This window comes from Stegostoma tigrinum, chromosome 34, assembly GCF_030684315.1.
Source record: "Stegostoma tigrinum isolate sSteTig4 chromosome 34, sSteTig4.hap1, whole genome shotgun sequence".
Classification (NCBI taxonomy): Eukaryota; Metazoa; Chordata; class Chondrichthyes; order Orectolobiformes; family Stegostomatidae; genus Stegostoma; species Stegostoma tigrinum.
In genome coordinates this window covers 3,415,839-3,428,739 of record NC_081387.1, presented here as the reverse complement: position 1 = coordinate 3,428,739, position 12,901 = coordinate 3,415,839, and the positions used below count along the sequence as shown (strand labels likewise).

Sequence of the window (12,901 nt, the reverse complement as noted above, 5' to 3'; positions counted from 1 at the left end):
TGCAACGCACAAGGGGCTGCCCGCAGATTTCTTAAAATCTCCAAACCTAGAAAAAACACATCACCTTTTAAAGAAACCACATACTTGCACCCCCCCCCCCCTCTTCTCTTTGCAAATATCAAATTCTAATGTCTTGCATTCCAATCCACAAGTACTCGACCCAACTTCGCAACAGAACACTCTGACCGGTTAAGAAATCAGAGCACTAAAAGGTGAACCAATCAGGGCAGTCAAAAGATGTCTAATGTCAAGTGAGTTTGAGAATGAAATGTAATCAATATTTATTACAAAACCAGAGATGCTCAGAAAACGTTGGGTGAAGAAGTCAGATCTTGCACCATTTCTCAAGACGTAGTTCGATTTGAATAATTCAGATCAATTTGTCCTCGTGTGCCACTTTATCCTGTGACCTTACACAGTCACTTGCTGATCCCACTACAAACCGCTACCTCTCCCTCAGGTGGACACATTCGAGAATATACATTCCACATTGAAGTTTTCAGTTTGGAAGCCTTTTGAGGATGGAAAATGCTATTCCCACACTAGAAATCTCCGTCAAACATTTACTGGGGAAACTGAGACAGAAACACAATGTGAGGTTTTATTTAGATGGGAAAATAACTAGTTTAAATCTCTGCATGATCTGCTCAAGCTTCAGAATCTCTTGTTGCTGCAGAAATATTTGGATTGGCTGTGAGAGACGTCAATCAGAGAGCCCACCCACTCTGCCCATTCTCTCCTCTTCCTCTTCCAGAGCTGGTTCACTTCCTATAGGGACTGAAAACCAAGTGAGGAGATGGTGAGTGAAGGAGCAGCTTTTATACAAATTGTATCCCATAATATCCACACCAGTCTTCAGGCAGTCTGACTGTCCTGTGGGTAATCAGGGGTGGAAATGTCCCTTATGCTGTGTGAGAAGATCCAGTGAGAGAGCTGTTTACTCGGTGCTTTGTGCTGAACTGTTTGACTGGAGCTGTGTGTTGGATATTGAGTGTGTTTATTGGAAGCATTTCCCTCCTGATTTCCAGGCTGAGTTTTGTTGATCGTTTATGAGCAGGTGAGGTGTCATTAACTGGGAGTAGCAGAGTGCTAGAGGATTCTCACTGATTTCCTGTTGTTCTTTCTGTGTGTTCGTCGGGAGCTGGTTATTATCCTGTAGACTGTGAGTTGATAAATTGTTGAAGAGGAAGAGGGGAGAATGGGGAAACTAGATGTCTCTCACAACCCACCTAAATATTGTTGGAGGAGTAAAAGCAGCCTTTTGGATTATTGACTCTGCCTGTTCAGGATAGCTTCGTGCAATATGTGAGCAGACATCTCTTTGAACCTTCTCTGTTTAACATTTATTTTCAACTTTCCTGAATGACATTCAGCAAGTTGTACCACCCCGGGCTAAGTAGCTCACATGATTAGCAGCTCATCCATCACCTTCAACATTAGTTCATTTCATACCAATAGTAGCAGCAGTGTACCAGCTGTAACATGCACTGCAGCATCCATTAAAGCTCCTTCCAAACACACAACTTCTACTGCGAGACTTTTAAAATTACATTAGGGCCAAGAGGATAACCAAGAAAGAGTATGGCCCATTTGAGATGGATGGTGCAATCTGGAGCCAGGTGATGTTTTTAAGGTTTTAAATAAATGCAATGCATTTGTATGCACATTTAGAGACATACAATGTATATGTCAGGGTCAGAATTCAGGGTGGGGGTGCTTTGATGTGGTTAAACAAATTCATATTGATCGTGAGGAGGTATTAGCAGTTTTAGCAGCCTCAAAAGTGGATAAACCCCAGGCCTGGATATGGTATATCCCAGAGTGCAGTGGGAGTCACGGGGTTGTGGGCGGGGAGCAAAATTGTAGGAGCTCTGGCATTAATTCTGAAATCCTCTCTGGTCACAGGAGAGGCACTAGGGCACTGGTGGGTGTTGCAAGGAGATCATAGCTGGGTACTAAATATTCAACATTAGGCGCCTTTTCCAAGTAAGAAAAAAGTGGTACAGTAGCATTGTTGGTATGGGAAAGAATAAGAACAATAACAAGAATCAATCTTGGATTGAAAGGTGCAGAATCTGCATGGGTGGAGGTGAGAAATAAAAAAAGATAAAAAAAGCACTGGTAGGAGTAATTTATAGGACCTCAGTAATGGCTATACAGTATAACAGAGAATCAATCAAAAGAAAACGAAGGCATGTAACAAATGCAATATTTTAAACAGGGGATGATTTTAATCTTCATGCAGATTGGGATGCTTCAGATGCCAGAAGGAAGAATTCACAGACAAGAAACAAAGATTGTTTCCCAGAACCATATGTAGTCAATTCAATGAGGGGTTGAGCTATTTTGGATCTGGTGATCTGTAACAAGACTGGCTTAATAAATGATGCCAGGGTAAATGATCCCGTAGGAAACAGTGACTTAATATGGTGGAATTTCATATCCAGTTTGAGTGGGAGGGCCTTCGATCAGCAACAATTGTGCTAAGCTTAAAAAAAGATAATTGTGAAGAAATGAGGGCAGAGCTGGCTGGAGTGAACTGGGAAAGGAGTTTAGCAGCAAAGACGTCAGAGGAACAATAACAGTTGATAAAGAAAGTAGTTTTCCTTGTGGCTTCAGTGAGGAAGAAGGATTCTAGTAAGCAGATAAGCCAGACATGGTTAACCAGGGCAGTTAAGGGTAGCAAAATATTGTTTATTTTTTTCTTTCAATGTGGCAAAGATTATGAGTAAGCCAAAAGTCTTTGAAAAACCAACAAAAGATGACCAAAAAAGATGGATAATGTAAATTTTGAGGGTAAACTTGTTTATTAAAAAACTTTATTTAAAAATTTGTGAATAATATCAAGACATACAGGAGCTTGCGAGTTTTGAGAAGATTTGTAGCTCAGGTTGAGGTTCTGGATGTGAGTTTGCTCGCTGAGCTGGAAGGTTAGTTTTCAGACGTTTGAAACGTCTGAAAACTAACCTTCCAGATACAGGAGCTTATTCAAGTGTATATAAAGGAAGAGAGAAGCCAAAGTGAAAATATGCACCTTAGAGAACAAGGCTGGGGAAGTATCATGGGGAACCAGAAAATGGCAAATAAGTTGAATAAATACTTTGCATCAGCCTTCACAGTATTTATAGTTTTCCAACATTACTGAATAATCAAGGAGCAAGAGGAGAGGGAATAAGTACAATAACTTATCACTGGAGAAGAAGTGCTAGGGAAACCAATTGGGTCAAAGATTGATAAGTTCCCGAGACCTGATAGGTACATCTTAGGATATTAAAGGAAGTAGCTACAGAGATAATAGAAGCACTAAAATAATTTTCCAATAACTGTTAATTTGTTGCAAAGTTGCAGAGGATTGGAAAACTGCTCTTGTAATACCTTTATTTAAAAAGGGATGGAAATATAAAGCAGTTAACAATAGGCCAGTTAGCTTAATGTTTGTTACTAGGTAAATGTAACTTAATGTTTGTTATTGGGAAAATGTCAGAGTCTATTAAGAAGGATGTAATAGCATTTATTTAGACAAACGTAATATGATTAAGCAGAGTTATCATGACTTCATGAGGGGGAAAACATACCTGACTGATTTACTAGACTTTTTTAAGGAGATAATTAGCCGGATAAATAAAAGGCAAGCAGTGGATGCAATATATTTGGATTTTCAAAAGGGATTTGAGATGGTAGCACACATATTGAGAAAGATAAGAGCAGATGCCGATGGAGATAGTATAGTAGCATGGAAAGAATATTGGCTAACTAATAGAAAATGGAGAGTTGTGATAAGGGGAGCATTTTCAGATGGCTCCTGTAACTAGAGGACTGCCACAAAAATTGGTGCTGGGGCCACAGTTAATTCCTGTATATGTTACAGCATGACTTGGATGAAGAAAGTGAATGCACGAAAGTCAAGTTTGTGGATGGCATCAAAGTTGATGGGAAGGCAAGTTGTGAGGACACAAAAAGTCTCTAAATGGATAGAGATAATAAAATGTGAGGCTGGATGAACACAGCAGGCCAAGCAGCATCTCAGGAGCACAAAAGCTGACGTTTCGGGCCTTGACCCTTCATCAGAGAGGGGGATGGGGAGAGGGAACTGGAATAAATAGGGAGAGAGGGGGAGGCGGACCGAAGATGGAGAGTAAAGAAGATAGGTGGAGAGAGTATAGGGGGGGAGGTAGGGAGGGGATAGGTCAGTCCAGGGAAGACGGACAGGTCAAGGAGGTGGGATGAGGTTAGTAGGTAGCTGGGGGTGCGGCTTGGGGTGGGAGGAAGGGATGGGTGAGAGGAAGAGCCGGTTAGGGAGGCAGAGACAGGTTGGACTGGTTTTGGGATGCAGTGGGTGGGGGGGAAGAGCTGGGCTGGTTGTGTGGTGCAGTGGGGGGAGGGGACGAACTAGGCTGGTTTAGGGATGCAGTAGGGGAAGGGGAGATTTTGAAACTGGTGAAGTCCACATTGATACCATATGGCTGCAGGGTTCCCAGGCGGAATATGAGTTGCTGTTCCTGCAACCTTCGGGTGGCATCATTGTGGCAGTGCAGGAGGCTCATGATGGACATGTCATCTAGAGAATGGGAGGGGGAGTGGAAATGGTTTGCAACTGGGAGGTGCAGTTGTTTGTTGCGAACTGAGCGGAGGTGTTCTGCAAAGCGGTCCCCAAGCCTCCGCTTGGTTTCCCCAATGTAGAGGAAGCCGCACCGGGTACAGTGGATGCAGTATACCACATTGGCAGATGTGCAGGTGAACCTCTGCTTAATGTGGAATGTCATCTTGAGGCCTGGGATAGGGGTGAGGGAGGAGGTGTGGGGACAAGTGTAGCACTTCCCACTGTCCCACTTCCTACAGACTAAGGGGGTGGCCATGGGCACCCGCATGGGCCCCAGCTATGCCTGCCTCTTTGTAGGTTACGTGGAACAGTCCCTCTTCCGCACCTACACAGGCCCCAAACCCCACCTCTTCCTCCGGTACATTGATGACTGTATGGGCGCCACCTCTTGCTCCCCAGAGGAGCTCGAACAGTTCATCCACTTCACCAACACCTTCCACCCCAACCTTCAGTTCACCTGGGCCATCTCCAGCACATCCCTCACCTTCCTGGACCTCTCAGTCTCCATCTCAGGCAACCAGCTTGTAACTGATGTCCATTTCAAGCCCACCAACTCCCACAGCTACCTAGAATACACCTCCTCCCACCCACCCTCCTGCAAAAATTCCATACCCTATTCCCAATTCCTCCACCTCCGCTGCATCTGCCCCCACGATAAGACATTCCACTCCCGCACATCCCAGATGTCCAAGTTCTTTAAGGACCGCAACTTTCCCCCCACAGTGATCGAGAACGCCCTTGACCGCGTCTCCTGTATTTCCCGCAACACATCCCTCACACCCCGCCCCCGCCACAACCGCCCGAAGAGGATCCCCCTCGTTCTCACACACCACCCTACCAACCTCCGGATACAATGCATCATCCTCCGACACTTCCGCCATTTACAATCCGACCCCACCACCCAAGACATTTTTCCATCCCCTCCTCTGTCTGCTTTCCGGAGAGACCACTCTCTCCGTGACTCCCTTGTTCGCTCCACACTGCCCTCCAACCCCACCACACCCGGCACCTTCCCCTGCAACCACAGGAAATGCTACACTTGTCCCCACACCTCCTCCCTCACCCCTATCCCAGGCCCCAAGATGACATTCCACATTAAGCAGAGGTTCACCTGCACATCTGCCAATGTGGTATACTGCATCCACTGTACCCGGTGCGGCTTCCTCGACATTGGGGAAACCAAGCGGAGGCTTGGGGACCGCTTTGCAGAACACCTCCGCTCAGTTCGCAACAAACAACTGCACCTCCCAGTTGCAAACCATTTCCACTCCCCCTCCCATTCTCTAGATGACATGTCCATCATGGGCCTCCTGCACTGCCACAATGATGCCACCCGAAGGTTGCAGGAACAGCAACTCATATTCCGCCTGGGAACCCTGCAGCCATATGGTATCAATGTGGACTTCACCAGTTTCAAAATCTCCCCTTCCCCTACTGCATCCCTAAACCAGCCTAGTTCGTCCCCTCCCCCCACTGCACCACACAACCAGCCCAGCTCTTCCCCCCCCCCACCCACTGCATCCCAAAACCAGTCCAAACTGTCTCTGCCTCCCTAACTGGTTCTTCCTCTCACCCATCCCTTCCTCCCACCCCAAGCCGCACCCCCATCTACCTACTAACCTCATCCCACCTCCTTGACCTGTCCGTCTTCCCTGGACTGACCTATCCCCTCCCTACCTCCCCACCTATACTCTCTCCACCTATCTTCTTTACTCTCCATCTTCGGTCCGCCTCCCCCTCTCTCCCTATTTATTCCAGTTCCCTCTCCCCATCCCCCTCTCTGATGAAGGGTCGAGGTCCGAAACGTCAGCTTTTGTGCTCCTGAGATGCTGCTTGGCCTGCTGTGTTCATCCAGCCTCACATTTTATTATCTTGGAATTCTCCAGCATCTGCAGTTCCCATTATCTCCTAATGGATAGAGACAGTTTAACGGGATGCACAAAAACTTGGTAGATGGAATATAATGTGGGAAAATGTGAGATTAAGCACTTTGACAGGAAGAATAGAGGAGCTAAACATTAATTAAATGGAGAATGACTACTGAAAACTACAGAACAGAGGGATTTGGGATTTCTTGTCCATGATTGACAAAATGTTTGCACCCAAGTTCAGGTGTTAGGGAAAGGAAATTATATCTTGGCCTTTATTTCAACGACATTGGAGTACAAGAGTAGGAGGTTTTGCTGAAAATATACAAGGCATTAATGAAACAACAGCTGGGTGCCTGAACAGTAAAGACGTACTGGTTGAAGGCGATTCAGACAAGATTCACTGGGCGGATAACAGGTTTGAAGGGAATGTGGTATGAGGAGAGATTAAGTAGGTTGGGCATGTACTTATTGGAATCAAGAAGAATGAGAAGCGACCTTATTGAAACGTTTAAGATTCTTGAGACATTTGACACGGTAGGAAAAGTTGTTTCCCCTTGTGGGTAGTCTATGACTAGAGGAAATAATCTCAAAATAAGAGGACTCACATTTAAGACAGAGATGAGAAGGAATTTCTGCTCTCAGAGAATGGTCAAAATGTAGAATCCTTTCTCACAGAAGGATATCGAGATTGGATCTCTAAAGAGAGTATTCAGGTTATGAACAGTAAGGGAAGTTTCTTAATCAGCTGAATATCAAAGGTTGTAGGGAAAAGGCAGGAAAATGGAGCTGAGGATTATCAGATCAGCGTGATCTGATTGAATGCAGAGCAGACCCGATGGGCTAAATGCCCTACTTTTTTGGCTCCTGTGTCTCTAGTGTGGTGTGGCACTATTATTTAGTAAGAATGGTAGAGATAAACCAGGGAATGACAGGCCAGTGTGTCCAATATCAGTGGTAGGGGACCAACAGGAAAATATTCTGAGGGACCGAATTAATCTCCACCCAAAGAGGCAAGGATTAATCAAGTGTAGTAAGCATGACTTTCTCAGGGGAGATTATGTCTAACAATTCTGCCCGAATTTCTCAAGGAGGTGAATTGGTGTGTGGATGAGGTTGGTGAGATTGGTGAAGTTGCTAAAGCCTATATGGAATTCAGAAAGGCTTTTGACAAGGTTTCACATGGGAGATTGGCTAAGGAGGTAAGAATGTGTGGGATTCTTATCGTTGGATTGGTCACAGAACAGGGAGCAAATAGAATTTAATTCTGAATAGTGTGATGTGATGAGTTTTAGGTGGACAAACTATGCAAGGGAGCACATGAGGGACACCAAGAAATACAGCGGGACATTGGTGTGGGTGTCCATGGATCCTTGAGGGCAGCAGGACCGATAGATAATGTAGTTAAGAAGGCAAATGGGATACTTGCCTTTACAAGTTAAAGTATTGACAAAAGAAGTTGGGAGGTTATGGTGGAGCTGTACAAGGTTGGTTTGTTTGGACTTGTGTGTCCACATCTTATTGCCGCAATACTGGAAGGATGTAATTGCATTAGAGAGAGTGCTGAAGGGATTCACCAGATGTTGCCTGGGCTGTAGTCTTTCAGCTATGAGGAGAGCCCAAACAGGCTGAGGGGCTGGGGGCACCTGATCATGGTGTACAGGTTATTAGGGACTATAGGTAGACTGCATTGGAGGAAAATTATCCCTTTATAGAGGGCTCAGTAATCAGGGGTCATAGATTTAAGGGATGGGGAAGAGGCTTTATAAGAGATTTGAGACACTAAAATTTTCACCAGAGGATGGGGATTAGCTGGAATTCACTACTTGAAAGAATGTTGGAGGTGGAAGCCCGCACAGCATTCAAGAAGTTCTGAGATGAACACTTGAAATGTCACAACAGAGGAGGAAACAGGCCAAGTGCTGGAAAATATGATTTGAGCAGATAGCCGCTTGATGAGTAAAACAGGCACAACGGACCAAGGCTCGTCTTTCTGTGCTCTAAATCTGTTTGACTCAAACAAAGGCAGCTGAGAACCAATACACCATTCTGACTTGGAACTATATTAATAATCTTGCTCTTGTTGGGGCAAAGTCCTGGAACTCCCTTCTGACCAGCACAGTAGTTATAGCTACACCTGAAGCCTAATTAACTGTCATGGTTCAAGAAGGCAGCTCAGCACGAGGGCATTGAGGAATGGGCACAAATGCTGACCAAGCTAGTGACCCCAACATTCTCTAAAAGTAAGAATGAAAAAGAACTGAGGAGTCAGCCCCTTCAGCAAAGTAGGAGAGGGAGTTGGATGAAATCACATTTCCTTTTCCTGTTTTCCAGAAGATTGCACCGTACTACACCAAAGAATACAGAATGTGGGCACTGCAGAAAACTCCTGATCATCATCGAAGGAACAAGTGCACAATTCTAGGAAGATGTTCAGTCTCTTCACAGCATTGCTGAACACAGAGAAGATTGGACAGTGAAACATCATTTGGATAAGCGGAACTTTGACATATCATGAACCACTGTCTCATTCCTGCAGGTGTGAGGCTGTTTAAAAGAAAGGTCTGTGAGGAGGGTCACTCAAACTTGTAAGGGTTTAGTATGGACTGGGTGCAGCTGCCTTATAACTGTTAACACAAGGGCAGCTGAATGGAAGAGAAACCATTTAAGTGTGAGGTTTGTGATCGAGCTTTTGCAAGGCTACTGACGCTCAAAAATCACCGACGCATTCATACCGGGGAGAAGCCATTTAAATGTGAGGTTTGTAACAAGGGCTTCACACAGTTATCAGGCCTGGTGAAACACCGGCCAATTCACACGGGAGAGAAACCATTCAGATGTGAGGTTTGTAACAAATCTTTCTCACAATCATCCAGCCTCCTTGTACATCAACGCATTCACACAGGAGAGAAACCATTCAGGTGTGAGGTATGTGATAAAGCGTTCTCAACGTTGGCGGAACTTCGTAAACACCAACGCATTCACACAGGAGAGAGACCGTTCACGTGTGAAGTGTGTGACAAATCATTTTCGCAATCATCGACCTTCCATACACACCAACGTATTCACACTGGTGAGAAGCCGTTCAGGTGTAAGGTGTGTGATAAATCGTTTTCACGATCAGGGAACCTCTATGCACACCAACGCATTCATACAGGGGAGAAACCATTTACATGTGAGGTTTGTGACAAATCATTCTCAAGGTCATGGAGCCTTCTCCTCCATCAGAGAATCCACAAAGGGGAGTAACCCTTTGAGTGATGTTTGTTTGCAATGAATGTTTGCTGTGACTTTGGAAAAGCACAGAATTCATACAGTAGAACAGTTCGGGTGCAATGTTTGTGACTAAGCTTCCCAAAGAAGTGTATGTCCCTGACTGTCAATGCCCTAACACAGAAGGTAGTTTGTCACTGTTAATTCTGTAATAAAACCTTCACCAAGTTCTTGGAATTGCTGGAATATCAGTGAACCTACACAAATTCCTGCCCATCTGTTATCTGAGTTTTTACCTGCACACAGTCTCAGCATATACACATTCTCATAGTCTCTCAGTGTTCAGTGGGACTGGGACACAGAACAAGAAGCAGCTTTCACTCCCATCAAACACCTAGTGATGACATCACCAGTGCTGAGGGATTATGATGTCAACAATGGAGCCACCCTGCAGTGTGATGTCAGTGACACAGGACTTGGAGTAATCCCCATGCAGTGAGGGCAACCCGTTGGGTTTGTATCCAGAGAGTTAACACACACTGAACACAGACTGGAGTACAGATTGAGAAAGACAGCATTGCTATTGGTTTGTGAAGATTTCTCCTAACACCTATTTTTGACAGAGCGAACAATGGTGGAGTCTGACCACAAACCAATTCAAAGCATCTTTTTCACTGCTGGTGTTCTGATTCATTGTTTGATGGGAGTGAAAGTAGCTTTTTGTTCTGTGCCCAATACCACTGAAAATCCTGATCTGATATCGAGATTTACATGATGACAAATCAACCTCTCCATAGGATCTGCACAGGATGTTATTTTGTTCATAGAGGTCTCATTTGGAAGTAAAGCACCAGGGAGCAGATAGATATTGCTAATAGACAATTATAACTCCCCAAGACCCTGTAACAAAAACTCTTGACTCTGAATTAGATTATGTACAGGAATGTTTACCCAGGAAAGGTTGGACGGGTACAGACATGGTCACCTCCTCAGCAACTGTGTAACTAACCTCCTAATTATACACACCGACCCCTCACAACTCCTCACTTGATCCTCTGACAAATCAATTAAATCCTGCTTGATGTTTGTCAGGCAATCTTAGAATGGAGCAACTACGTCCTGAAAAAATGGAATGTTGTCCAGTCCAGCAACAAATGATCTTGCGACAATAAGATTGCTCTTCCGATACTTAAAAATCTACTAAGGCTGGAAGGAATAACAGGAGTGAGTGACAAGATCAAAATGAAATGAAAGCAAAATTCTACTTTGAAGGCAACTGAATCATTACTGGAATTGAGAGTAGTAGAGCTAGTCAGATTATAAATATACACATTCCACAAAAGTGGGATAACTTGGGAACTATGTAGAGAAGTTTGCATTTCAATAATAGACACTGAAAGTGAATGACCAGAGCTGTTGTTGCAAATGAAGATATCTGTGTGCTATCAGAGAAGCCGCTCTTTCTCAGCAGACAGCTAATGAAGCTGATCTGGTTACACTAAGAGATATCAGAAATGAATAACCATCAATCTCGGAGATCAACCATTCCCCAAGAAATGGTGCAGATCATCAACAACAAATACAGTAGCAGCAACACATGCTGTAATAGCAACATTCTCCTGAAAGATGACAGCAGACACAAGATGAACAATCAACATAAACTTGTATACCTAATGCTTCCAGTATCATGAGTGCGATATGCATATGAGCAGATAAAAATGAAACTGATTAATAAGAACAATAGTTTTTATACTCAGATATGATAGCTTTTCTTGGTGGGTTTTGTATGTGGCGTAACCTGCAAATAATAGTGCAGGCAAGCTTGATTTTTTAAATGAATTGGATATTTTTGAAGAAATGCCTTTCAGCAGAATGTCTTGTTGTATGAATATGATATCTGGTGTTATCACATGTAAATATAGGATTGAGGGCTACACACCATTGTAACATTGTTTGAAATTCAAATTGCTCCAATTATTTCTGGAGCAAGATGAGTTTCCTGAAGCTTCTAAAACTGACCGGTGAAATGGAGGTGACTGAGCAGCAGATCAGGTGGGCAATTAAATTTATCATTGCCCAATCTAAATAAAACCTCATTTATTGCAGCTGCTGTCTCTGTTCCCCTGCTAAACCTTTGTCAGAGATTTCTTGCGTGGTAATAGATTTCTTCATCCTCGCAGGCTTTCAAAGTGAAAACATCCGCTTTGGATGTGTTTGACAGCAGATCAGAAGAGGAACATGCAGCATCCAGCACAGAGATGCTGTGCAGTGGTGGAAGCAGCACATGCACCGGAGAAGAACACAGGAGTGAGGAATAAATGAGGGATTGAGATTGGAGGAACGTACCACGGAGGGAAGGATGGAAGCAATTTCCTCTATTCCTCTCCTCCTCCACCTCCTACTTCTGGTTCCTTCCTCCATTTTCCACATTGATTTGCTTTTGATCCCTCCTTCAATTCTCTCTGTCTTTCCTGCTTTGTCTATATCTTCCAGCCTTTTCAAGATCAGAGTGATAGTGTGTGAACCCTTTTAAATTCCAGCATAAACAAAATGAAAGCAGAAATTCTACTCAATTAAGGTAGTAATGTCATCATGATTCTGTTAGATTATTTTAACTATTTTTCTGCTCTATATGACAAAATTGAAATAAACTATCATCTGTAGCTTGTAGTTTGTGAAATAATTACCGGTCATGGTATGTAGACTGGCAGAAACCCACAACTCTCATTATTCCCATCTGGAACCATGGTCATTTCTTCATGGCTGATGTTTAATAAACCAGTGTTGAAAATCGCAAAGCATCAATTTACTCGACATAAATTACATTTAAAATTCCTGATACAGTCAATTTGAGATGGATTATGGTGAAAAGAGACAAACACTTAGGCAGAGATAACATGGTGTGAAGCTGGATGAATACAGCAGGCCAAACAGCATCAGAGGAGCAGGAAAGCTGGGTCTAGGCCTGAAACATCAGCTTTCCTGCTCCTCCGTTGCTGCTTGACCTGCTGTGTTCATCTAGCTCTACACCTTGTTATCTCAGATTATACAGCATCTGCAGTTTCTACTATCTTTGAAACACTTAGGCAGAACTGATACACTTGTGTTTGGTGCCTATTTGTTGAGGAGTTTTATGAAAACAAATTTTGAAAAACAATTGTGAGACCAACTGAAACAATTATATAACAAAAAGACAGTGTGATCCAATTGACTTCATGAT

General features: G+C 43.7%; 1 protein-coding gene across 1 annotated transcript; it reads left to right on the top strand.

Annotated features, from left to right (window-relative positions):
* Nucleotides 1-723: 723 nt before the first annotated feature.
* Nucleotides 724-12,479, top strand: LOC125446399 (zinc finger protein 3-like). Its single transcript, XM_048519952.2, has 3 exons — nt 724-799; nt 8,803-9,648; nt 11,862-12,479. Exons 2-3 carry the CDS (start codon nt 9,118-9,120, stop codon nt 11,997-11,999), a joined length of 669 nt encoding a protein of 222 aa, XP_048375909.1. The 5' UTR covers nt 724-799; nt 8,803-9,117; the 3' UTR covers nt 12,000-12,479.
* Nucleotides 12,480-12,901: the final 422 nt, after the last annotated feature.

Coding starts and splice junctions, on each gene's coding strand:
- LOC125446399 (XM_048519952.2), top strand. CDS start 9,118: ATGGAAGAGAAACCATTTAAGTGTGAGGTTTGTGATCGAGCTTTTGCA. Junction 9,649..11,861: donor AGAAACCATTTACATGTGAG/GTTTGTGACAAA, acceptor TCATCCTCGCAG/GCTTTCAAAGTGAAAACATC.